The following is a 26,671-nucleotide window of genomic DNA, read 5'->3' as shown; positions in this document are numbered from 1 at the left end:
TGCATTAAGTCATTATATATAATGGTTTTATTTATTCATTTGTGCTTTTCTACCTAAATGCCACAGTACTCTCTTTACTATCATTGCCAGTTCTAATATTCCCTGGGTCCAGACAGCTTCTTCTGTAGCCAGCTTTACCTTTACTCGCAAATTGAGAAAAAAGGCAAAGGAAAGTTGTGTTTTTAAAATGACATATCAGTGTTAGAACTTTCCTTTACTTCCAAGAGTCTTCAAAGCGACGTAAACGCCAAACACAAGACTGAAATCTGACCATCTTCTTCGAACATAAACGATGGCACACGGCTTGCATTTTTCTCATTTTCTCCGTTCATATGGATCTTATTTCTTTTGGTCAGATTCTGAGACAAAATGTCAGGGAACACAAAAAGGAAGGTTCAGTGCATCGGTTTCTTATCTTATTGATTGAGGCAATGTAATCTTAGGTGTGCAATGACGAGAGGGAGATTAAAAGTTCGAGTTCCCTTTTTTTAATTCAATAGATATAGACTCTATGTGCTCTGACCCAGCGTTTCACCTCTTTCCCTTTCCCCTGAACTGGAATTGGAGCTATCTATGCTGAGATAACAAAGGGAACATTCAGGCCGATGTGTGCAGACACAGACATAGTTACGCTTATCACTTCTGAGGAACTCATTGCTGACATTGCTCTGTAAATAGACTGTGAGGTGTCACTTGTGTGCTAACAGCATCTGTTGACTGTGGCGGCAGAACAGGTTACATCTGCCCGAAAATAATTCTGATAAGGCCACTCTAATCTAAATGATGATGGACAGATATTGGACCACAGAATAATGTTTTGAGACTTAGGTGCAGGCAAACCCGATTTGTTGATCAAATCACATCTACAAGCTCTACCATCTGCACACACACGCACATATGAACAGAATGCAGGACATTGTCATCCATTTTTTTGTGGACAGTAATGAGTGAACATGACCTTCGTTTTGCTTTTGTTCATTTTGAGAACTGAGCGATGGCTTTCTAAGTCTAATTTCTGAATACGACTCTGCAGCTGTTCAGCATCGTAGGAGAATAAAATGACGTCGTCTGCAAAATTAAGATGGCAACCGCTGTTCATTTTTACGCATTCCTTTTTCCCAATTAAGCTTTTTAAATATTAATTCGAGGCAAACAGTAAATGGCTTTGGACACATTGTGTTGCCTTGCCTAATGCCGTTTCTCGACTTATGTGCACTCTTTCATCATCAATTCATACTGACCAGGAGAATCGCAGAATATTGATTGAATGTTGATAGACTGTAGGTCGCCTCTATCTCTTGAGTTACCATGGGATGCGGCAGAAATGAAACCGAGGTCTTTACAACGGATACTCTCCTCGTTCTCGGTCGGCATCTGAAAGCAATAACTACAAATACGCAGCTAAAAATTGCCAAGTAGAGTATATTTATCTGAACTTCTTGTTTCTTCCTCTCTCCTAATTTTTCTGATCACACTCTGGCTCAAACTGAAATGACTGAACAGACTTCATCGCTGCTCGGTGCTGCTACTGTGGCTACTGCTAAAAACTACGACAGTCGTCCGGCACATCCCCATTTTATGCATTGTGATGAAAAAACAGTGTTGACCTATGTTGATATTACATTTCGTATCAATATAGAAATTTGGAAATGATTATAGAAAGTTGTATATTATTGTAGTGTTACCCAAGTCAAAATAGATCATATACAACAAACGTAATCGAAAACAATGTTCACTTTAAGTACATGGAAAGAAAGAAATGGTAATAATAAAGTCATGGATGAAATATTAAACCCCTTGTATTTTCTCCAGTTTCTCGTTTCTTTAATGCCAGGTGTAACTAAAGGTACCATTGATTAGACTAAAATAATGATCACGAAATTAGCTCATAAGGGTTGAATCTAAGAGCATATATTTAGCTCTAGCCAGTTTCCATGTTTTTTTTCATATTAACGCTAATATCAACCCTGAAGTGTGCCCTTAACTACAATGATCTTTAAGTTAATCAGAAAAAAAAAACGGAAAATCTGAATAACTCAACCAAGATATGAATGGTCATGAGGCCAATATATGCAGAAAACAAAAAAATGTCTTAGGTAAGATGTGCCTATGCAGTGTAGCACCAAAAGATTATAAAGTATTACAAAAGTTAAACCAAACCAATTAATTAACCAATTGGTGGTTCAAATAAACAGCAGCTTATGCGGGTGTTTGTTGAACAATGCACGTCGTTCCAGAACAGTGAGCTGTATAAACAGAGGAATGTGCACACCCCAATATTCACAATATGTTAAGACGAAGAATTGTCCACTTCTACTTAAGCTATAATCCTCAGTAGCAGAAGTGGCTTTGTGCCAGTGCCTTGAGGTGTTATGAGAAAATGAAATCCTTCACCCGGGCATCTAGCGTGCTGTAATTAATTTCAGTGATTTAGATAAATGACAAATATCCAGTGTAACTGAGTCAGAAGTTGGAGCTTTATCATCACGAGTCCACAGTTCAGTGCAAGAGATTTTGAGGCCAAGGGAAGAAGGAGTGATGAGGAGCGCAAGCATTGTCGCGCAGCCTGATGGTATAAACCACACAGTTGCTATAGAATGAATACTTTACAGTCCACATTTAAGACGCATAAATATATCTGCTTAAGACAGCTGGTGACTGGACAATATCCCAGTGAGTCACCTCAGGGCTTCCCACACCCTGATGAGAGATTGCGTTCTCGCTATTTATTGCTTTCCACATAGATATTGTGTTGGCATAGTTTTTGGTTTGTATTTTGTCATTATTGCTCACATTGTCACGCTCTTTTTAATTCCAATAAAAACTTGCTTGATCAATAGTTGTGGTTCTTTACTTTGGACTATAGTATTCAGGGTGCTCATTCGTAACTGTCATGATCCTGCCCCTTCAGCACGAGCTGTGCGGGTGCCTGTGCGGCTGCGCTAATTGGGAGGCACACACCTGTGCCTCATGCGGCCTGATCATCCCCCGTATATATAGGACCCGGTGACGACTGGTCCTCCGCCAGTTCGTTGAGCTTCATGCCCCGTTCTAGCACTCTCGTTTCCCTGATTGAACCTGTGTACCGACCTCCGTCCGTTCTCTGACCAACCTTGCAAGCCTGACTCCTTGACACTTCTGCCTGCGTTGATTGTTTTTCCGTGTTCCGACTCCTGCCTGTCCGCTCATCTGTTCTCGTCGCCCGACGTCACAACTACCGCTGCTGCACCGGACTGCCTGCTCGATCCCCGACCTCTGCATACGATAAACGTGTCTCTTCTTGAACTACCTTGCGTCTTCCGAGTTCCTGCATTTGGGTCCTACTCTCGTTTCCGATGGGACGTGACAGTAACAATATCACTCGGTAACGCACAATGGCGGCAGACAGCCACTAACAGGGAGGAAGGTACTCAATTTACGTATAGTTGTGGACGGGGGACTTTTGTCAGATGCACAAGTGCGTCAGTAGGCACCACTATAGAAAAAGCAAGAAAAATACAGCACCAACAGTTTATTACGACTTTGTTTTCTCTCTTTGCACAGTTTCAGCAATTATGTTAATGTACAATTTATAAAGAAACAAATCTTAGAATTAAATTAGCATCTTTAGCTTTTTTACACTTATATGGGTTAAAAGTTTTCATTCAGCAAGTTTTATACAGCTGTAATAAAGGTGTAAACTTTATTTTTATGTATTTATTAGGTTTAAGTGCAGTTTAAGCCCAAAATAGATTATTACAGTTTCTATTATTTCCAACAGAAAAAAAATTCAAAATATGAACAAAGTGGTGGTCAACTAGCAACTAGGAATGCATCCAGTTCTACCTTAGAGATTTCATTGTATATTTTCACAAAGAAAACATAAAACTCAATTGCTGATGCACAATAGAGTTAGTGTCTTAGTTAAAATGTCAGGAGGAATAGAATAATGCATAAATGAGCGGGATAAAAACCAATGTGCTATAATCCACCCAGAGAGGATCGATGTTATTAAAAGACCATTTATCTGCCTTCAAACTGTAATGCATTTATTCATTATCCATTTAAGTAGCGCAGATGTTGCTGATGTCCCTCACTCACACTACCGTTAAATGTGAAACTTGTGAGCGTTCGCCTTTCAGCACGAAAACCGAAAATCTCACAAATTAATGGTGCACTCTGTCCCACCATGGATGTTGTCAATAATTCACCCAAAGGCCGTTGCATGGAGTGATTCACCTCCGAAAGTAGATCCACATGTAAAAATTCTGAAAGTGTGCCCCCCATCTTTGCGGACCACCTTCTCTTATCCTGATGGGCTTCCGTGATGGGGGGCTTAAATTGTAAAAGGGGGGTGGGTGGGCAAAAGTGTTCCCAGTAATGGCATTGATGTGAATAATTCAAACTAACTGTGGAAATATAGATATGTGCTATGGTAGAGAAAGCTCTATCGTAGCGTAATTGTGAAAGCGAGCCAACGGCAAGTGAAACCAGCAGCTGATCATTAGAGAGGCATGAGGGTGTTAACTAATGACTCATCTTTAAGATACAAGTGACATAACTACATGTGTATCAATATGGTTGAATTTTGGTTACTGTGGAGATGAATGATGAACAAAGTCAGAGGCCTACTAGAACATAGTTTTGATAAATAATGGCCAATCTCACTTAACAGCAGCCTCCCATCATGTGCACACCACTCTATAAATAGTTGCAGTAATATTGATACTAGAAATGTCTCTCGGACCACTCGGGCCTCTATTCTCTATGGGTGATGCTTCTGAATGGGCGGACTTTCTAAGGCTACACTACAACCGCTTCACATTGGAACACATTCTTACTGATTGTATAAACCATTCGAGAGATTGCATTAGATGTCCTGTGCACATTAAAAGTAAGGATATTATGGCAATTGTTCACGATTTGAAATCAATCAACGTGATCAAAAGCAGTTCATTTTACAGCACCACTTTGTCATTGCTATAAAATCTCTGGACCACAGCAGGCAGGCCAGTATAAATCATGCAATTATGCCCAATTATAAAATGATAATGCTAAGATTTAAAAGAGATGCAAATGTCACTTTTTAGTACGTTCATCCAAAGCTTGGATACAAAGCCAATAGACATAGATATTACACATATATTTTGGGTTTTTTCATACACCTGTCATTTTGTGGTCTTGTAACAGTATGAGAAACTATAAGAAAGATGAGACAAAATTTGGTAATGTCCTGAAAAAGCTGTAAAAAGAATTTTTGTGATGCCTCGAAGAAGATCTTTTGTTTATCCTTGGAGCTGTTTGGAAGATGCTCTTCGTCTAGGTTCAAATAACTCAATGGACTACCACACTAAATCTGCTGCTAAATTTCTCCAGGCATCCAATTTTTTTCTCCTCAGACACAATTGCACCCATATTTTTTGGTACTTGGTGGCCATCTTGACTCAATCTCTTCCTTTCTCTCTACCGTGTTCTCGCAAACACTAATTAAATATTGTACATACATACTGTATCTAAACAATTTCATTGAGCTGAACTGTACTTACGGAGTCATTTTACAGTTTTAAAACTGCCAGCAAGATTTGAATGTAGCTATATTTCATTAATCGACTACCGACCTCAAGTCTCTGTACAAACCACACACCTCACTTCCATGCATGAGATGTGTACTTTATGTAATGTGCAATGTAAATACGCCAACAATTACCATGGCTACTACATTAGTAGCACTGTGTAATTGTAATAAAATATGACTATAACACTAAATGTTACCTATTGGAAGTTTCATGTATTGGAAAGTACATCAATCCATCCATTTCCTGTACCGCTTATCCACACCAGGGTCATAGGCGTGCTGGCGTCATCTATCACAGTGATCTTTTGGTCGCCAGCCAATCGCAAGACATATTCAAACAAATAACCATTCGCATGCACAGTCATACCTATGGGCTACTTCAATAAACCTACCACGCATATTTATGGGATATGCGAGGAAACCGCAGTACCCCGTGAACCTGCCTGGTTCTGCTTCCTACTCAGGGACGCTTTCTGTCTCTTTATGTACCCAGCAAACGCTATGACACACTCTCAGAAGATTACAGAGGTTTTAAACATGACACGTCAGAATTCTGACCAACCGATTTCATTGTTGGCATCAGGAGATCTATCCTGACAACCTCAGTAAATAAGCCAGATTCTCTGGATGATGTTGGAATACATGGCGCGGCAAGTCAAGTGCTACTTAAACATGTCCTGCATGACAGCCTCCAGGGGGAACTTCAAGGCTTAATAACCGCAAAGATTTTCCCTGGGCAAACACACACTGATGAAATCGCAACTCTCTGCTGGCTTTTATTGTGTGTATTTTGCCCTCCTGGTGCGAAACCAAAACAACATAATAAATACTGTATTTCCCAAAGTGATCACAGAGTCAATTGCACACCGGAGTCTTTCCAAGGACTCACCTTGGAATGGCCTTCCATAATATTACAGCTTGTCTGGACATCTACCTGTATGTGTAACAATGATTTGATTTTGAGCCATCATTTAAGGACACATTTGAACTTTTTAATTTTTTTTACAATTTAAAATGGTCCCCAGATCTCTTTAAAACATGCTTACTACAGGGGCGCCAAAGCTGAATACAGTTTGACGACATGACGACCAGTGGAACAGTTCGGCTGTTACGAGTGGCTATTTGTTCTCAAATATAAGAAAACGTCTTACTTACAGAAACATTTTCAGATCCAAGTTGTTTACAAAACTACTTGCTTGTGTAAATTCACACTTTGTGTGTACAGTGGGTGAAGCCTGAATGGCACACCTCATCAGTTGAACAGGCTCATTATCGTAATGAGAAATGAAATGAAAGAACTGAAGACACAGAATGCCTGACATCTGCAGGTTTAGGCTTAAAAATCTGGGCTGGTTCATTGAGGTAGCTAAGAGCAAACAGATGCCAGATGCCTCTCAACAGCATCCTTCCTGCCTTGTTTCTATGGAAATGAAATAGCCAAGGTTTCAAATATAAGAGGGCACAGAACTGCAGAGTATGAAAGGACTCAAGTGACATTTAATTGAAAATAGTACACACCAAATGCACAATTTGGTGGTGATGACACTATGACGTATGCCTTAAGAAGAAGATTTTTGGTACCGCTGGGAAAGCAGAAGAAACATTAATACTAATAAGGAGAGGAGTTGGACTCCTCAGGAGATGAGCTTTATTACCTTCCTCCCTCGGTGGCTGATTGTGAGCAGTGTTGTGAACATACAGTGGATGACAACAAATCCACAATACACAACAAAGATGCACTACAGCCTCTAGTAGTAATGGTTGTTATAGCAGCTAAAAAGACTTCCTTTTTTTACAATCAAGAATTCAATGTCTAACATAAGACTGGTTCCTTGCAACGGCTGCCTCCTGCACTTTCATTCTCATTGCCAGACTGGCAATTGTTATTTCAAAAAGAGTTATTTTACTTCACAGGCAAACTCTAGCACATTAAAACTGGGCTTAGTGTGACAGACACACCTCCCCGCTGAACTTACTTGGAGCCAAAACAGTTTCAATCATCCCAGCCAGCCTGGTTGCAGGCAATTTATGTGACACATGCTCTAGAAAGCTTCCACTCAGCAAATCTGAATCACTTTAATTGTTTGGCTGTACTGTCCTCCAATCAGACACAGAGAAGGGAATAGTTTGTGTTGGAGGAAACTCATTGAATCAAGAACTGGTTTATCCTACTTCTTTATACATGTGAATGACCAGTTAAAATAAAGCACATATGAATGGCCTAAAAGTGTACAAAGGGAAACCACACTACCAACAAAGGTTTAACAGAGAGATTATTATTAACCCTAACCCTATTATTATTATTTTTCACAATTTAAAACAGTTCCCAGAAATCTTGATTAAAAAAAAGTCTGATATTCTTTGGACAAAATCCACAAATATAGAATTGGAGTCAATTTAACATGGACTTCTATCACAGGTTTTAGCCACCCAGTTTTGGGTGTCATTTGGGTTGGGTTGTGTCATGCAATTGAGCCCCTGCTCACCTGACGACAGCGCCAGTGGGCCTTTTTCAACATGACTGCCTGGGATGGACCAAGGGCTTTGAATGCAGAACCTTTCTACCACTCAACAACACTGACAATAACCGTATGAAGCAAATTGTTGATTTGAAATGATATTGATTTTCAACACAAACTATCCATCCATCCATCCATCATCCAAGCCGCTTATCCTCACTAGGGTCACGGGAGAGCCAGAGCCTATCCCAGCTGAAAAGCAGACTACACCCTGAACTGGTCGCCAGTCGGTCACAGGGCAGATACCAACACCCTCACTGAGTGGGAAATTATCCCACGCAGCCTGCACCACAGTCAGGTGTGTGTACCACTACACCATCAGTGACTACAAAACTACATTTTTTAAAAGAAAAAAAAAAAGATTTTCATTTTATTCACATGTTATCATCACCATGTAATCTGTAGGATTGCAAGCTTCCTTCAAGTTTTCCATAAGTGGAGTCCATTTACTCATGCCAATTGTGTCTATTTTTATTCAAATGTGTATACAAAAATATAGTTTTTTCTTGCCTGTTCGGTACTTTTACGCGTTAACTACTGATACATTTTTGCCCAATAATGTCACTGTATCCCCCCCCAAAAAAAACATTTTTCATTCCATATACAACCACCACTATGTACCCAAATAAGTTAACAATAAAACAGATTATATTATAATGATTGCTTCATAATGTTCTTCAATTAGACCACAACAAAACTGAGATAATTGTATTTGGCAAGAAAGAAAAGAAGATTACTGTTAGTTGATACCTGGGGTCACACTTGAAAAATTAAAGACAAAGTCTGAAACAAACAGAGTTTTGATTTGACCTGATCATAATAAATCAATTACTAAAACTGTCTTCTATTGTCTGAAGAACCAACACGGTGAAGCAGCACTTAGTTATTATGCACACAAATGGAATAAAGTTGCCAACAGAGGTGACGTCAGCCCCATGTCTGAAAGTCTGGGTTAAAAACTCCCTCATGCTTTTTATAGCATTTCCTCCTTTACATGATACTTCTTGCAAGATACGCTGTTTTAATTGTACTTTTATTTTTTCTACTTTGTTTTAAATATTTGTTTATCATATGTTTGAATATAGTGCATTTCGACAACCGTAGCTCATGAACATAATCTTTTTGAGCAATAAATAATCATTCAGTCAAAGTCTTTGAGAGTGTCAGAAGCATCAAATTTGTCTTTGTCGCAGTCAACAACTGCGAGAGAGACAAAATTTCCACAACCATGCTAACGGAGATACTGTGTTGGTCTGGGCATGCAGTATATTACATACACAAAAGTGTTACTTGGCATGTGCACTGTTTGTCTCAGACTCATAGTCGATTGACATTAATCTGGGTCAGTGATGTATTGAGTGGTCATAGTCACACCATTCCCGCCAAGCTGCTTTTCCAGCTGGGTGGCTCTGACCCACAGGAAGCCATTTCAGGTTGGCAGGACCAGCAGAAAGCCAAAGGCGGGAAAAAGCACGAAAGCACACTGGGAACGCACAAATCTCACAAGCATTCACATGCAGCCCCGACTACAGCGTTAAGTGGCACTGACCACACACCAGGCCATGTAGGGATGCGGATGTAGAATAACTAAAAGTAAACACAGTTTGTTGCATTCATACATTGTCTGGGTTAATCCATGCATGAGTAACAGCAATATACATCCACCGTCATACTTCAAATCAAGGCAGACGAAATCATAAACAAATACAGCCTACGTATAAACAAGATATGGGTACATGCTTATTGCGCCCTCAGTCTGTTATTGCTCTCAGTATACGAGACACTACAACAGAAGCCAGATATGACATTGCAAACATCCAAACCTGATGGTTTTTTGTTCTGCTACTCTGCGACGCATGTGAAAGGATAAGCAGACATGCATGATTCGACAAATGAAATGGTTCATATATTAATTCATCTGTCCTTTCTTCCCCCAATACAAAATTGTGTCGGAAAATAATTAATGAGAGGTTGGCGTATTTTCTCTCATGAAGCAAGGGATATTTACTCATATGCAGCGAAGCTATTACAGCCCCATCTGGGTTGTTCTGACTTGGCTCAATCTTTTCGATTTGTTATTTCCTGTTGTAGTTAAGAATGTTTCTCCCCGTTTTCACATCTGTTTCCCTGACTTTTTGTCTATGATGATGATCGACATACATTTAGTAACATTTTCATTAAAACAGTGAGCATTCAATAAAAAGCTTTTCCTTAATTTCTCAGTTAATAACATGACTTCTACTGACAAAATTCATATGCTTGAATTTTAAATGAAAGAAAGTAGACCTCTATGAACTTGTCCAATTTGTTGTTAGTGCTGATTTACTGAGCAATTGTAGTTCTTTTTTCTGCACAAAAATGATGCATGCAAGGTATGTCTTTGCAACACATACCGCATTAGGCCTGCTTTGTGGCCACAGACAAGCCCACCCTGATACCAAGAGAAGTGTTGTTGCTTCACCAGGTACAGCACAATAATGTAAAAACTGCCACATTCTACAGGACCTACATAAAAAATGTCATGTAGAATTAAAGTGGTAATTTCTCTCGCTAGTTCCTGAACTCTCCTATTGTCACTACGGCTTACTCTTCTGCCTCCAATTCCTTTGCCGTGCACACTTTCACACAGAACTCAACGCAGAATCTCCCAGTCTCTCTCCCTCGCTCGGCAAACTAGGTCTGCACAACAAGTGTCTCTTTCTTCCTCTAGCTTACAAAGACCCGCATTCAGAGAGAAAGTAAGCACAAGAGAGTGAGAGAGGGAGGGAGAGAGAGAGAGAAAGAGCGAGAGGGAGAGACAGGATCACACGTTCGCTGTTTCCAAAGTGATAAATGATCAACAAATCAAGGACAGTGAATGCCACAGTCAAAGCCACGGGGATTCAACACAAAATGTTAGAATTTGTGTGGTTTATATTTGCTTGCCTATGTACTACATAGGATTGCAAATTGTCAAGCTATTTTGTAAACTCATCTTCGAACTACATGACAGCAAAGCTGATAGCACTAAACAATGTGCTAAGTGTAAAATGCAACGTGTGCTGAAAAAGGGTGAATCAGAAGCATTACAAGTCAAACTTGTGGATTTGCTGGCTGCAAGTAGAAACGTGTGCGGACTGGTGAAAGGGGCTACCGCCCCCGACTGCGACCTCAGATGACTCCAAGAGATCATACACAGGAAAATAACACTGAGGCAAACCACCTACAGATTTGGAAGTCCACAAATTATGGTTGATTACCTGTTAGAGGAGACATTAGCTCATCGTCATGTTACCTGAATAAACGAGATGAGCAAGCATGACTGAGACACTTACTGAAGTGCTGCCCTCATCCTGGCCTCATCGAGACTCATAAAACTCTTTTGTGGAGGAGTGATGGCACATTGCATACCACAGCTTCACTGTACACTCTTAGTGAGGTACAGTTTGTAAGCGCTTCACAGGGATGTAGTACAAGGTAATAATACTCAAACGAGAATATGATTCACAGAGAGAGGCACAGTGATTTCCCCTCCCAATACCCTCAGAGGAACATTTGACCACATATTTTCTGATAAAAATGAAATCCATGACAATCTGCAAGAGGCCAACATTGACCAAAGGCAAAGTGCCCAGACCAATATAAGACAACTACCGTCTACCACAAGAGATTTTCTGCTTTGAACAGTGGGGCCTACTGTCTGTTACAAAGCAAGGGATATTTACTCATAAGTAGGATTGCTATCACAGCCCCATCTGGACTGTATTTTCTGCCTCCCTTTGGTTCAATGTTTTGGATTCATTTGGTTATTTCCTGTTTTAGCTGTGAATATTTTCCCTCACCGTGAAGCATGCCTGTTACCTTATGTGCCGTGCCAATTACTTGTTTGCCTGGCTTTGTGTCCTACCAATGTGTTGGGCTCGTTATAGCAACCAAGAAGTTTTTGCTTGCATTGCTATTTGTTGTCAGGAATAAGTACAAGAAAAAAACGACTGCAAATATCCGGAAAAGTTGGGACTCAGTCGGTACAGAGAGGCGAGACTTAAACAGAAATGTGACACAGTGCAGAGGAAAAATATAAGTGAGGTCATGAAATCCTTTATTTCCCTCATGGGATATATAAATAATGTGTCTATCAATCTATCCATTTTAAAATCCTTGCTGGATACTTTTTGTAGGTCCCAAAAAGTGAATAACACTGAATGTTTGGTCACTGAAGCGACTCAGTTGTTGTGTATTTTTGTTTTGTTCTGTTTAAAGCTACCCTTATATCAATTTGTTTTTATTATATTTTAGATATCGTTGATGTCCTTTTATAAGTTTTTCAAGCTAATTTTGGTTTGAAATGCCCTCATTGGTTTTTTTTCTTATTAATTTCGAGTCCTCAATCAAGCTACCATCCATGTTTTAGGTACGTGGGAGGATACTGGAGCACCCAGAGAAAAGCAACAAAGGCACGGGGAGTACATGCAAACTCCACACAGGCGAGTCTGGGACATGAACCCTGGTCCTCAGAACAGTGAGGCAGATGTGCTTACCAGTTGTTCACAGTGCCACCATAGAGGTTTATATTTAAGTGTTATGCCTGTCGTCGCTCTCATTAATTGGAATTGAAGCGTCATTGCTCGGGACAATGAATACAAGCTTGGCTATTTCCTCCATTGTTACATCATTAATTACAAATATAGTGAAGTATTGTTGTAAAACACAACATAAGTTTACTCTATAGACTATTTATATGGCCCGCAGTGGCCGAGAGTCCCTTAAAACTCTGAAATATCATACTGCTTTTCAGATGAATTGAGTGGGCGGGTACCAACCACAAAGTACTTGAATAGCAAGTGACAAAACTACATCATAAAGTCAGCAATATCAGTTCCTCAAGGGCTTTGCATTCAATTGACAAACTGCACAGAGGTCAAATGTAACCTATGTCACAGACTCATTTGGACCTATGTTATGTATGGAAGAATGGAATAGAAAAAAATGGAGCCTGTTGGAAGGTGACCTTAAAATCGCTCAGCATTGATCATATTCACTTGCTAAACACAAATAGTCAAAGATTTCTAGAATCGACTCATTGATTAATCGAACAAAAATATTTAGCGTTAAAATAACTTTTTTCCCTTCTACTTTTTACTCCATATTACCTGACTATTAATGGTGGTGTTTAATGACAAATAAGCAAATAACCCAAAAATTAAGCAATATCACACAAAAAGGAGTGAACTCCATCCATCCATCCATCCATCCATCCATTTTCTTAGTCGCTTATCCTCACAAGGGTCGCGGGGAGTGCTGGAGCCTATCCCAGCTGTCAACGGGCAGGCCGCGGGGTGCACCCTGAACTGGTTTCCAGCCAATCGCAGGTCACATGGAGACAAACAGCCCCATTCACAATCACACCTAGGGGAATTTAGAGTGTCCAACTATTGTTGCATGTTTTTGGGGATGTGGGAGGAAACCGGAGATAACCCACGCAGGCACAGGGAGAACATGCAAACTCGACACAGGCGGGTCTGGGATTGAACCCGGGACCTCAGAACTGTGAGGCCAATGCTTTACCAGCTGATACACCAGGCCGCCGAGTGATGTACTTAACATTTTTTTTTTAACTTTTTTAAGCTACTTCTTGGGTATTAATTAATTTGAAGAGCTACTTGTTTGATATACAGGTAATCTACACTTCTGAGGCTGCTTAAGGTTCAAGTACATTAATTACAGGTTACTAATGTAAATATTTATTTCAAATATATGAAGTTGACTATATTTTTTTCCATAAATTGATTATGATTTAGTTACTGGTTTGGTCCATAACGTGTCAGAAAATGGGCAGACGTATTAATGAGCATTTTCCAAGGAGAAAGCAGATACTTGCAAATGTCTTATTTTTATTATAACAAAAAGATAATCAGTCGACTTTCATGGAAGACTGCAGAAATCCGAGAACATTTACTGTTGATAGTCTGAAATCCAGTTCATACAATTTTAAGTTAAACAATGGCTTGATAAATCAATTATAAAAATGTCGATTAACCCCCCTGGGCCCGCTTGAAAAAAGTGTTTGTTGGGAATCAACAAAAGAAAAAAAAGACCAACGGCTGGGTGTAACTTAATTATGAAAAGTGTTCATGGTATCCCCCCCCGTTAGGATGCCGCACACCCCAGTTTCAAAACCTCTGGTTTAGTTGTCGATTAAATCGATTAATTGTTGTACCGCTACTTTCAACAAGAAGACTGGTCATATGTAGGAAAACCAAACCAAAATAAAACTAAACACAAACATAAAAGAGCTATATCCCCTTGTACATTTTTAAACATATTTACTGAGTAAGTTACATCTTTACTCAAAATAAATAATCATGAGCTTCCTGAACTGTACGCATTCATCCAAAAATCTCTGAAACTAAAAGCTTGAACTAAATCTCCAAATCTGTACTACCATATCCACAGAAGGGGGAAAAGGTATTGCCTCCCTTTAGAGGATTAAGAGTTATATCCATGCAAGAGTTCGCATGTCGGTCGTCCCATACATTTAAATAATAAGCATGGCATAGCCTTGAAAGAAGACACCCTAATGTAGATATCGCCAGATCCCACAATGAAATATAAAAGAATAAATCATGTGAGCAAGCACCTGCGGAAGGAGTGCTCCTAAGATTAACTAGATTTTCCAGTCATTATACCTCTCATAAATTATGCTAATGATTATTAATGAGACATGCTCATTTCAAAAGTAAAAATAACATTTTAATACATCCAAAGTTGTGCCTTAATGGTTCAAAGCAGAGCAGGTATGGTTGCAATTCAGTGATTATGAGAATCTACCATACTTGGAGGCTTACCTCAAGAGGGATGCATACTGAAGCGAAAATCAAACATCAAATCATCACTCTAGTACTCATTTTGTACACCTTCAAGGAACCAGACACTCAGTAATGGTGCATACTTCTGATTGCATCACATGATTGGGATATACTGTATAAATAATGCATATACCATGACAAGGTTGCCGACCACATTTTGAAACCTTAAGGTTACCTCTGTTGCGCATGAAGAATCAACGACCTACGTTTTCACCTACAGTACTTTTTTGGCAATAAACAGTGATTGAAGAAAAAAAATGACAAGATACAATTTGCATTATTCACTAATAAACAGATAGAAACATTCTGACGCTGCACACTAATTGAGCATTTACGCAAAGTCACAGTCAGATTCATGACACGTTTGCCAGAACGTTTTTCTCTGTGTGTACGCCGCTGTGTGTATGTTATCAATCAAATCAAATGGATCAAAATGTATTTTAGATGACAAGCTTGTGGCCATGATCTGAATTGACCGTGCCCCTATTTCTCGATAAAAGGTTGTCTGTCTGACGCATCTTTGCCAATAGGCAGAGGTTTATAGTCACAAACGATATTTTGCAACTTCCATAACTTTCCTTATCTTTGGCCTATTTTCAAAAATATTTCAATCATCGGAAAATTTGATCAACACAGAAACTGACAGCATATAATAATTGCGCTTTCATCATTTTTAATTCATTACAATGTTAAACTAGAAAATGTGGAACAAAACATACATCTACAAAAATTAAGAGCTGAGAATGATCGAACACTGTATATGTTGCTCGAATACATAGTCATAAGGAATTAATACAGCATGGCAAAAAGGCCTACGTTGTTGATACAGTCTAACGAGGTTCGAATTTTGTTCACAGACTACCCACAAATTCAAGTACGAACATATTGATAAATCACAAATTTGTGCATCCAATGTGTATATCCACAATTTAAAGGTCCACTGTCATGCAGTGCATGATTTTTAGTATGTTCTTAATGAAAAAAATGGAAGCCGCTATGGACCCATCTGTTTTTTTCACCCCAAAACATGATTTTGACATATATAGCTTTTTGTAACTCCCGCCATGGAAATCCTCTCGAGGGATTTGTATCGAAGAAGAAGCAGGAAGTGACGGTGTCATCAGTTTATACTAGTTTTACCTGTTGGAAGGTAGCTCGTTGATCATCGTGTTAGCTAAAATGCTGGCTCGTTGTATTGCTGGATATTGCTCAAACACTCGGGAGGATGGATTCATTCTTCATACTTTTCCAAAAGACCTAGTTCGTCGTGAAAGATGGATTGTGGTGCAAATGGACAAGAGCTTCATGGGTTCCAAATGACAGGTAGGTGTGTATACAGCTAATAAAAAAACAATCGTTGGGGAGGGACATATCCGTATATTAGGGGTGCTAAACGTGTCGATGTGCATATTGAAAGGCTTCCATGCAGCAGCCGCTGAAGGACGGCCTTGTGGAGCGCCACTGGCTTTGTCGACAAGGCCGAGCCAGCCTTGTGGATCGCCGCTGGCCTTGTCAACACAGCTTCGGCTGGGCTTGATCGTCGCGGCCACTGGGCCACTGCGGAGGTGGATCGGATGGGGAGGCGGTTTGGCCGCGACGTCGTCGCTCGCGGGTGGTGTTGTTTTTATCACTGCCGCAGCGGTGGATGACGTGGAAAGGTGATTTGGCCACATGTGGTTTGTCTGTGATTCGTATATCATCTAAATATGGCTCGAAACGATAGAGTGAGATTGCCCCGGTCACTTCACTCGGTTGTGAGATGTTGTCTTCTTCGAAAAGAGCTTTATTGTCAGAAGGGGAGTGTTCATCTCCCATAGTAGGTGGCACAGCGTGTTTTCAATGAGGAATGTCCCATAGTGACATCACAGACAGAAGATGCATCCACAAGTGGCTACCACTTGAATGTCGAATGACACTTCCGCAAATTTGCACATGTATGACACGCTCTCCGCTCATATTTATTTTTTCGTATAGACATTGAAGTGAATAATGTTATTTGTATTTTTCATTACAATATCTATTTTAGAATTTTTATAGGCATGGCACTTGGGCTTTAAGCACAGTTAGTGAATAAAGGCCCTCTGCGCACTCAACTCAGTGTTTAAACATTCATCGGTATATTTGTTGATGCAGTACTTACTGTCTCTTTAAGGCTGTACCATGTGGTACATCGGTTAAGAATTGACTGTACCTACTGTATAACTTTTTTTAAAGAATGGGTGCAGCTGCAAGTGGTGTTTTCATTGCTGAGAATCAAAATCTGGTAACAATGAAGCAGTATTCTCACCTTATCACTGGCTTTGGTCGTATTGTTGTTATTGTGTGAGGCCAAATTTATGTCTTCATGGACACGATCCAGCAGCCACAGAAGGAACTCCAGGGCATCGTGTTGGGAATTACCACGAAACTGTGATCCATACTTAGACACAATAGCCTGGAGAGAGAAATCACAAAATAACATTCTTGCATCAAAATTGGGATTTTTTTGTTTGAGTGATTGATCATGAGTAAAAGTACTTTCTGCTATATACTTTGGTTCCCTCATCCTGCTTTGAAGACTAATCTAGACACGCCTATACTCATGCATTAGACTACGATGCAGTGCATTTCAACACCACTTCAAAGCAAATCTACAGTGGTTCCTTGAGATATGAGTGCAAATCGCTCATTGACCACGCTCATAACACTAAAGGCATGTATCGCAAATCATCTTTCCCTATTAAAATAAATACAAATGCCATGAATCCATTCCATCCTCCCAAATAGAAAAACAATGAGATAAATACAACTCGATCAATGACATCACTGATCAGCTACGCAAAAGACATTTACTTCATGTTGCCATTGTGCCCACGTTATTTGAATATAAAAGTGAGTTTATTTTTAGCCTTCTGGCGTGTCTTTTGACATAGAACTGTAAATATTTGACAGCCAATAGTTATTTAAAAAAACGCTGGTAGCCTGGAAGAGACAAGATGGGCGAGGGGCGAATAGACTCATTACCATGGGGATGACAACATGAGTGGATCCCGCTGACTGTATTTATACAAAGAAAATGGGGGAAAAAACTGTGTTGGTTCTCAGCGGTGCTCAGGAGAATGAAGGATGTTCATTTAAGGCTTGCTCGAAGTAAGATCACTTACTTATATTACGATAAGGCTCACACGGCGCCAACAAAACGTTACGTAGCCTAGCAAGCTAGTGCTAGTGCTTGTGGTTGTGTGTAAACATGCTGCCATTGTCTTGAACAGATGATGAATTCAAACCTTTTTGGAGCCAAGCCACATACCGATACTTTACAATTGAATAATCTCACAGAACACCAACAAAAAAAATCTCACAAAAAGTAGATTTGAATGATTAATTTATGATGAGAATTTGAATTGATGCTATAATTTGTGACCAGAGAACCTTAACCAGTTAACAAAAAAAAAATCCTCTTTACAAAACTTGTATTGTCGTCCAAAAAAAAAACCAGACAACTCAGAGATTCACACTAAACTGTCCCACACCATAGTTATAGTAAAGAACCTCACTCACACCGATTTAGGGAAAAAAAAGTTAATTATCATTCACATACATTTGTGATATACCTCTTACACTGAAGAGCATAATGTGAATCTAAATGTTAAAATGGCCCCAAACTCAATTAGACAAGAATTAAAAGTTAGGATTGTGGTTGGCATCCGAGAGAAACACAAACACAGATGAGAGATTACAGAACAGAGGGCAACAGACTGCAATCTTTGCTTCCTAATCCCATCATCTACTGCATCCGATGTGCTTCATACAGCGGAAGTTACACCATAGCATAAAATACTGCACTAAAGAGAAGGCCTGCCGACATTCCTAAAAACTTTCCCCTTGTTCTGGGAAATGAGACGGGCGGTGTCTTGGCAAGGCGATAAAACATTTGCATCTGGTCCTGTCCAGAAAGCCAATGTGAAGCTTCACTTATGACACAAAGACCTCAAAGTCTAAAGATCATGAACATTATACAAAAGAACATTACATCCTTGAAATGAGATTGATATCGTGTGACATACAAATAAACAGAGCCATCAAAATTTTGAAATCTTTTTGCTTAATTCCCTGTGTAGGCTATAGCTCATCATCAAACACAAGGATAAGTCACAGACAATGATATCATATTAATCGTGAGAACTGTGGGCAGGTTCCAGCGTAAGCCTGTTACGCAGCTTGTAATTACAGCAAAGAAATAACAGTAATTACTCGACCACCAACCTTTCAAAAGGTGCCAATTTTCTCGGCAGTGTAATTTGAGTTGTGGAAATGACTAATAGTTAAGGTGAACGTGTTTTCGATGAATGCAGTGATCCTCAAATTTCAAAGAAGTCCAGTTAAGAAATACTGTATATCATCACATCTGGTGCGGAATTTTATAATGCCCAGATAACTTGTCATGGCTGTGGTCATGCCCCTGCCTCGTACACACCTGAGCAGCCTCCCCACTTGTGAACTTTCTGCCTTAATTACACAGCGCAAAGGTACCTCGTGTCTCATTCTGTCTGTTGCCAGTTCGTTGTAAGTTGTCGTCACGTTCCAGCAATCCTTGCTCCACGTCATTGTCTTTTATTAAGTTTAGACCCTGCCTTGTTTTTGGACCTCACCTTTTGCCTCATGTTTTTTTGGGATACTGTTGCTTTTTGGTACTGCCTGGCTGTGTACTGACCTCTGCCTGCAATTAAAATTCTCTTCTCGAACTGCCTCCTGTTTCTGGAGCCGTGCATTTTGGGTCCTATTCCATGCTCTTCCCTGGACAATACCAAAAACCAAGACCCAAATACGGTTGTTAGTATAGGGTTGCAACAATCAAACATTTAAGTTTTCGAGTATCCTACAAAAAAAGTCACCCGAACGCGCATATTTTTGGCTTGGTTGAAGTCCAATAATGAATACTTGAAAAAAATGACCAAATGTATTTACTTATTTGGGCTAATCAACTGTTTTATTTCTAAAATCCAACAGCAACAAGGTGTATTTTCATATATTTAATCAAATATTTTCAATGAGGCAAAAATATATAAACAGATTTCATTTTAAAAATGGCGCAGCAATAAAGCGTTGGCCTCACAGTTCCGAGGACCGGGGTTCAAATCCCAGCCCTGCCTGTGTGGACTTTTCATGTTCTCCCCGTGCCTGTGTGGGTTTTCTCCAGGCACTCCGGTCTCCTCCTACTTCCAAAAACATGTATTAATTGGATACTCTAAATTGCCCCTCGGTGTGATTGTGAGTGCGACTGTTGTCTGTCTCTCTGTGCCCTGCGATTGGCTGGCAACCAGTTCAGGGTGTACCCTGCCTCCTGCCCGTTGACAGCTTCAGCATTCTCCCAACCTTTCTTAAGGATAAGCAGTTCAGAAAATGGATGGATGGATGTACTGCTGAACTAAATTGCTCTTGTGTACTGTCCAGGACAATACTGTTGTGAATTTCTGTCTTTGTTTAACTTGTGAGTCATATTTTTGCAAAAGATTAAACTTGACCTAAAAAAATGTTACTACTTTTGGGCCATTTGACCTCTCAGAGTTAACTTTAAGCCCATCAACTCTTCAACCGCCTTGCATTGCATATTTACCTGCACTCCCCTTTTTCTCAGGCCTCCCGTGTTATGGAAACTGATAAATTGTCTGTGGAGTAACTGTTTGAGTTTCAGGCTTTGTCCCCGTCCAGGCCCCTCTGCGCAAACACACGTCTTGCCAGGGGGGATTCAGAAAACACACAAAAGTTGTCCACATCAAAAGCCCACTTGTGCTGCCACGGCAGGCAGAAGACACTCAGCCACTATCGTTCTACACGCATAGACACCATTAAATCATGAGAAATTCGCTAACTATAATGTCATTAGTAAAGAAAATAAGAGCTCCTCTCAGTTGTACTATCCTACAAACCAGTTGGTTGCGGAATGTGGCAGAGCTCCAAGGATTCTTTTCCGTAATGTTTTTTTTATTCTCCTGACCAAGACGTGCAGCCAAATGACCCATTTCATTCATTCAACTTTCTTTGAGAAACTTGTTCTTTTCAGCAAACTGGGACGCATTTAATTTCCATTGTAGGGTACGTGAACAGCATGAGCAGTATGACACAAAGCCGGGTTCAATGGAACTAAACAACTGCAATTATTATTATTATTTGTTTATTAAGGTATAAATATCTCTGGAAATTATTACCTGTGATTGTAACATATTTTCAATGCCCCTTAAAAATATCTGCCTTACACAAATAGCAGTGACTTTTTCTAATGTTCTTTCAGGTGTTTCTGAAGCCGTGGGCTATGTTTCACTCCAACCAATAGTAAAGCTCTCTGGTTATTTTACAATGCCTCCTGGCAAGCTGCTTTGCTATTACTCAACGGCAATGTCAGAAGGGCTTGGCCGCATAAACTCTGGACTTCCTACGATGTACGTGTATATGTCATCATCCAGAAATTTGACATTTCTCTTTAACTATGGTTTTAAACTCGTGATTGAGATCTTGTGTAAAATGGAAAACAGCATTGGGGGTTTATACGAGCAGGGGCAATTTTGGCTGACAATAGAGAGGCGAGGGTTTTTTTTTAAGAGGGAGAGAGACCAACAGAGCATTATGTAGGAGTCAATCAATCAATGACAGTCAACGGTCTATCTGTGTAACATGCTGCAAAAAGACCAACACTTACTGCCTGTGCCTCTCAGACAAGCTTTTTAGCTTTGCCGTCCCCATGCAAATATATTTAAGAGTTAGAAAAGTCATGGGAATCAATAAGGGCTAACATGTTCCAGTAAGCATACATGCGCATGATGTAGCATTTTCCAACAGAGTAATTAGCATTTCCAAGAATAGATCCATTGTAGAATTTCTTTGTTCACTCTTCCGTAATATCTACTTCTTGCCTCAGCTCACAGATATGCAGCACAAAGAGCTGCAGGCAGATAAAGTCCACCCCCCCTCAACCCCTCCACACACACACCCCTCCATGTTAAGCATGGGCATTGTATACGTAGAAGAGCCTGCGGATCTCCTTATAGGACTCTGTCACAGCACCTGATCATCACGAGTCAACTCTTTGCCAAGCTTACCTTCATTTCATTATTTATTTGCAGACTATTGTTAGTAGACTACTGAGATGTTACGCTGGGGAAAAACACTTGAATGGAGCACCTGATGACCCCTGTGCAGGCACCAGTGACACTAAACAGGAGCCTTCTTATCCGCTGACAGGACAACGCCGAAGTCATGCAGTTTGCCTTTTTCTGTGCTATAACCAAGTGGGAATTTGTGACAAAAAAAATAAGCACACTGTCAGAAATTCAGGCCCGATAACAGTCTATTTCTGAGCCTCAAGGTACAAGCTACATTTATGTTGGCCTCTATGTTTAGTGTCATACTGGAGTGACTCTAACTATCAAAAACAAATTCTTTGTGTGTTTCTGACATACTGGTAGTTGGCAATAAAGAGGATCCTGTTTCTGATTTAATGTCAAAACAATTCCTAAGACTGAGACCTGCCAATTTTTTTTAATACATTTTCCACAGGGAAACAAATAAAAGAATCTTCTTAAAAATGTGGCCATTGACACAATGAGGGACAAAAAAATATATCACCGAAGAACTTGTACAATACGGTAATACCTTTTTGTCCTTGCATAAAACAGTCCCAAAATTTAAATAATTAACTGTAGGGAGAACATGATTATAGCATAGGGGTTAAGAAAAAAAAGATGAAATACTCTTTTTATCAAATTGACGATGACGTTTTCCAAATATTTTGTGTTGAAATTATATATTACTTTTGTAGGGGGTGAACAGCGTCCGACAAGTCCAAATGCGCTGCAAATGGTCATGTGCTGCTCAGCCAGGAGTGACACAGAACACACAAGCACATAAGACAAATCCTGCAAGATAATAATTCTACAATCACAGAAAACGCTGTCGCAAATGCAAAAGAAAAAAACAAAACATACAAAAAAAACAACAAAAATTTTCACACACACAAGGTGGAAATACAAAAAACACAGAAATCCCAAAACAACGGCGAGAAATGCTGCATGTTTACACTACACAATGAAGTCCTCAAGGCCGCCAGGAGGTGCGACCTCCAGGACGGACCAGTCCTTTGTCCTGTACACAATGCACTAGTATCCTTGGTCTTTTAGTTTTCTCCATCTCCACACTTGCACAATGTACTGACGCTTTATACCTCCCGAGTTTAACTTGACAGTTTGCAAGGGGTTCATAATGGGCGTGACATATCTACATACATACCTGTGGTGCCTCTGGTTTTACAGGACTGGGCCATCCCAGAGGCTGCAAAATGAGTGAATATTTGCACACACACAAAAATAAGTATCACTTTGAACAGTATATGAATGTAGTATCGCTCCTTTGTAAGGTATTCGACTGAATATAGGTTGAAAAGGATTTTAAAATCATTGTATTCTGTTTTATTTTGCGTAACACAACTTCATTGAAATCGGGTTATGTATCTTGAGGGAAAAAAATTTGCTACTACTACAATCGCTATTAATACAGATAATCCCTACTTAAATATGATATGACATACTTTCTGTGCCTTGATTTTCACTCTATTGCAGAGGAATTACAGTACTGACTATTAACCAGCAGAGGGAATACTTTGTTACTGTACTTGGGTACTTTTTTCAGGTATCTGTAATTTATTTGAGGACAGTATTATTTTTCAGATGACTTTTTACTTTTTTAGACTGATATCTGTATTTTCTAATTCTAACTTTATTAGATTAGATTTGATCCTTTTTCAACCTCTGCAGATGATCACATGATTGAAAAAGATTTGAAAAGAGACGCTTAAGTCAACCATGGTCAAGATCTTGATTGACTGTGATCCTGAGCTCTTATAAAATGAAAAAAAACAGACAGCAGCAACGTGAAAGATGTGAACAAGGGGGCATTAACGATGATGATGCAACAGTTCCGAAGAAGCAAGATATTTCTCATTCCTCGCCTTATTTAAGATATTTTTCTTTTTCATTCATGGTCAACGCGTTGCCAGACTAAAAATCACAGCTTTGGGCTTTCAAAAAAAAATCTCTGCAGGCAAATCTGAAAAAAATGCATGGGTGAGGTGTATTTTATTTATTTATTATTATCGTAAGAAAGGTTATCACTTTTGTTTTGCTCAAGCAGTACCGGTTTTATTTCAGTCTTGATTATGCGATCACAATTTAGTGCAGCAAAGTTACGTGAAATGAGTTTTTCTTCTCAGTATGAACACAATGCAATTTAATGAAAGATGGGAACTACTTTGAGTACAGTTTCTTTTCCCTATTGTGCCAGTTAAATATTTATTGTGCGTAATTAATGGTAAGATTTTATGTACATTACAGTGAAAAGAAGTTGAACCAGTACTACATCGATCCATCCCTGCATTTTGTGCCTCTCAGACAACTTATCACTCACGAGGGTCGCGGGGAGTGCTGGAGCATAACTCAGCTGTCAACAGCCAGGAGGCTGGGTACACCCTGAACTGGTTGCCAGCAAATCGCAGGGCACATTGAGACAAACAGTCGCACTCACAATCACACCTAGGGGCAATTTAGAGTGTCCAATTAGTGTGGCATGTTTTTGGGATGTGGGAGGAAACCTGAGTGCCCGGAGGAAACCCACGGAGGCACGGGGAGAACATGCAAACAAAATTGAACCCGGGACCTCAGAACTGTGAGGCGAATGCTTTACCAGTTGCTCCACCGTACCACCCAGTTTTAATTTTTCATTAGTCCGAAAATGATTAGTAAGCGCTACAAATAATGTAGAATTGTCCATCTATCTATGCCAGCGATGTATAGAGACAGGCACAACAATCAGATTCTCTACCCCCCTCACTGGCAATTAACCAGTGTAACCAATTTTTGTGACATTTTTGTTTCGCTGTGTGGACTGATATTTTGTTCTTATGTATAATACTATACGGTATGTGCCTTGACACCCCACTTTATACCTGTGTTTCCCAACCTTGATTTAGTCAAGACACCTACTTGTAAATCTCTTGGAACACCACCAAGGGAAAACTGTGAATAAATGTACGCAAAGGTCAACTGCATGCTTTCTTAATTGTTTGCAGGTATCGATACTCAAGTGACACTTTTCCTTCTAATATCTCAAGGCAATTTGCTTGGCATTGCTCTGCAACGTGGGAGGTTGACGATCATGTTTGGGTGTGAGGTTCTACCTTGAAGTCCACAGACAGCTGCGGGGTGTATTCCAGAGTCCACAGAGCCCGAACGAGCGAGGCCAAGTGCTCCGTGACCTCTACGTGAGCAAAGCGGTTCTCCCCCCTCCTCCCATTCCCGTGGACCGGCGCGGTGTCACTCAGGTCCAACTTGTACCTCTCCAGTCCCAAGTACTCGGCCAGCAGGTCGGTATTGCTCAGACACTGGACCACGGCGTTCATGAAACACGTGTTCCCGTGGTTTTTCAAGCCCAGTACGCCAGGCGTTTTGTCCCCGTAGTGGTAAAGTTTGTCCCTGGCGAGAGGGGGGTTCTTGGCCAGCCGAGTCACCTGCCCATCCTCTTTGGCAACCCCCGAGCTGGCACCGAGGGTGCAAGGTGCGCCATTCCCAAAGCCTCCGTCGTCGTCCTCCGCCTCCTGCGTGTCTGCAAAGTGGGTGAAAGTGCCGAGGCTTTTCATGATTCTGTTCATAAAACTCCCCACCGACTTGAGTGATTTCTTCCGGAAGAGCTTGACGGATTTCGGCTTCTTGTCTTTCCGCTTGTCCTCCTTCGCCGTGGGCATTTCCTGCTTCTTCTCCATGGCGGTGGCGCCTCCGCTACTCCCCCGTGGGTCCGCTCTCCCACTCCTCATCGCTGTCTCGTCAATTCCGACGGCCGCGTGCCACTTCTTCCCCTTCCCGCGAAGCACATGGACGCGCGCCCAAAGGTGACACCATCGCCATCACAGCGGCGCCCTGTTCTCCTCCTCGTCCGCCCGCCCCGTCCGCCACCTTCCACGTCCATCCCAGCACTTCACTGAAGGCGTTCTTTATCACGCGTGGCGTCATGGCCCCGTCAGCCAGCCAGCGCGGGGGTTACGACAGGAGCCCCCTCGACAGCTCAGCTCCGCTCTCGCCCAGTCCAATCCCACCTCGCCGGGGATGGGCTCGCGATCGCGGGACCGTCGGGTGCCTCCTCCCACTCCACGGCACACGGAGCACATACAGTGTACAGTGTACACATCACTTGACGAAGAATTGGGCCCAGCAGTAGAGTCCTGCGATAAAAACCTGCTCTCCCCTCAAGTGTTAATTAGGCGGTTTTGAAAAAAAAAAAAAAAAAAATCAATAAAAATTACACCATATAAAGTACAGCCTAAAAATAAACTCAGCACCCCAAGGACCAAATATAAAAACACTGCGTGGTAAACTGGATGTATTTCATTAAAAAAAAAAAAAATCACATTGGTTTTAAATGGCAGTTTAAAAGCAAAGGAAAACTTTTTTTGGGGGGGGGTATGTGTTCAAACTGTGTGACATGACAGTAGAATAGTATCAAAATTATCTTTTGAAATACAAAACCTCACCATCATTTATTTTCCAAGATGCAATATACCTGTCAACTCGTACGGTTTAGCCGTAGTTCATACGGATTTTGTGTGGCCGTATATCACAAATCATAAGGATTCTGAAAATTTCCGTTATTTTTTTTCAACAGGTAGTTACGCTTGCTTTTGCCCAGAATGGCGCTAGTCTACTGTATTGTGGGGAAAACCCAAAGCTGGGGAA

The 26,671-nt window shown here is 40.5% G+C and overlaps 1 protein-coding gene across 1 annotated transcript in view; it reads right to left on the bottom strand.

Moving 5' to 3' along the window:
• Positions 1-26,082, bottom strand: part of usp43b (ubiquitin specific peptidase 43b) — a 68,452-nt gene extending 42,370 nt beyond the window's left edge. Inside the window, exons 1-2 of the mRNA XM_061847149.1 lie at positions 25,123-26,082; positions 17,206-17,352 (exon numbers count right to left, since the gene is read on the bottom strand). Coding sequence (XP_061703133.1) covers positions 17,206-17,352; positions 25,123-25,755 — 780 coding nt within the window. The 5' untranslated portion in view covers positions 25,756-26,082. The remainder of the gene's footprint in view (positions 1-17,205; positions 17,353-25,122) is intronic.
• Positions 26,083-26,671: the final 589 nt, after the last annotated feature.

Source organism: Syngnathoides biaculeatus, chromosome 16 (genome assembly GCF_019802595.1).
Source record: "Syngnathoides biaculeatus isolate LvHL_M chromosome 16, ASM1980259v1, whole genome shotgun sequence".
NCBI classification, from domain to species: Eukaryota; Metazoa; Chordata; class Actinopteri; order Syngnathiformes; family Syngnathidae; genus Syngnathoides; species Syngnathoides biaculeatus.
The sequence above is the reverse complement of the archived record's forward strand: the minus strand, read 5'-3'. Positions and strand labels throughout refer to the sequence as shown.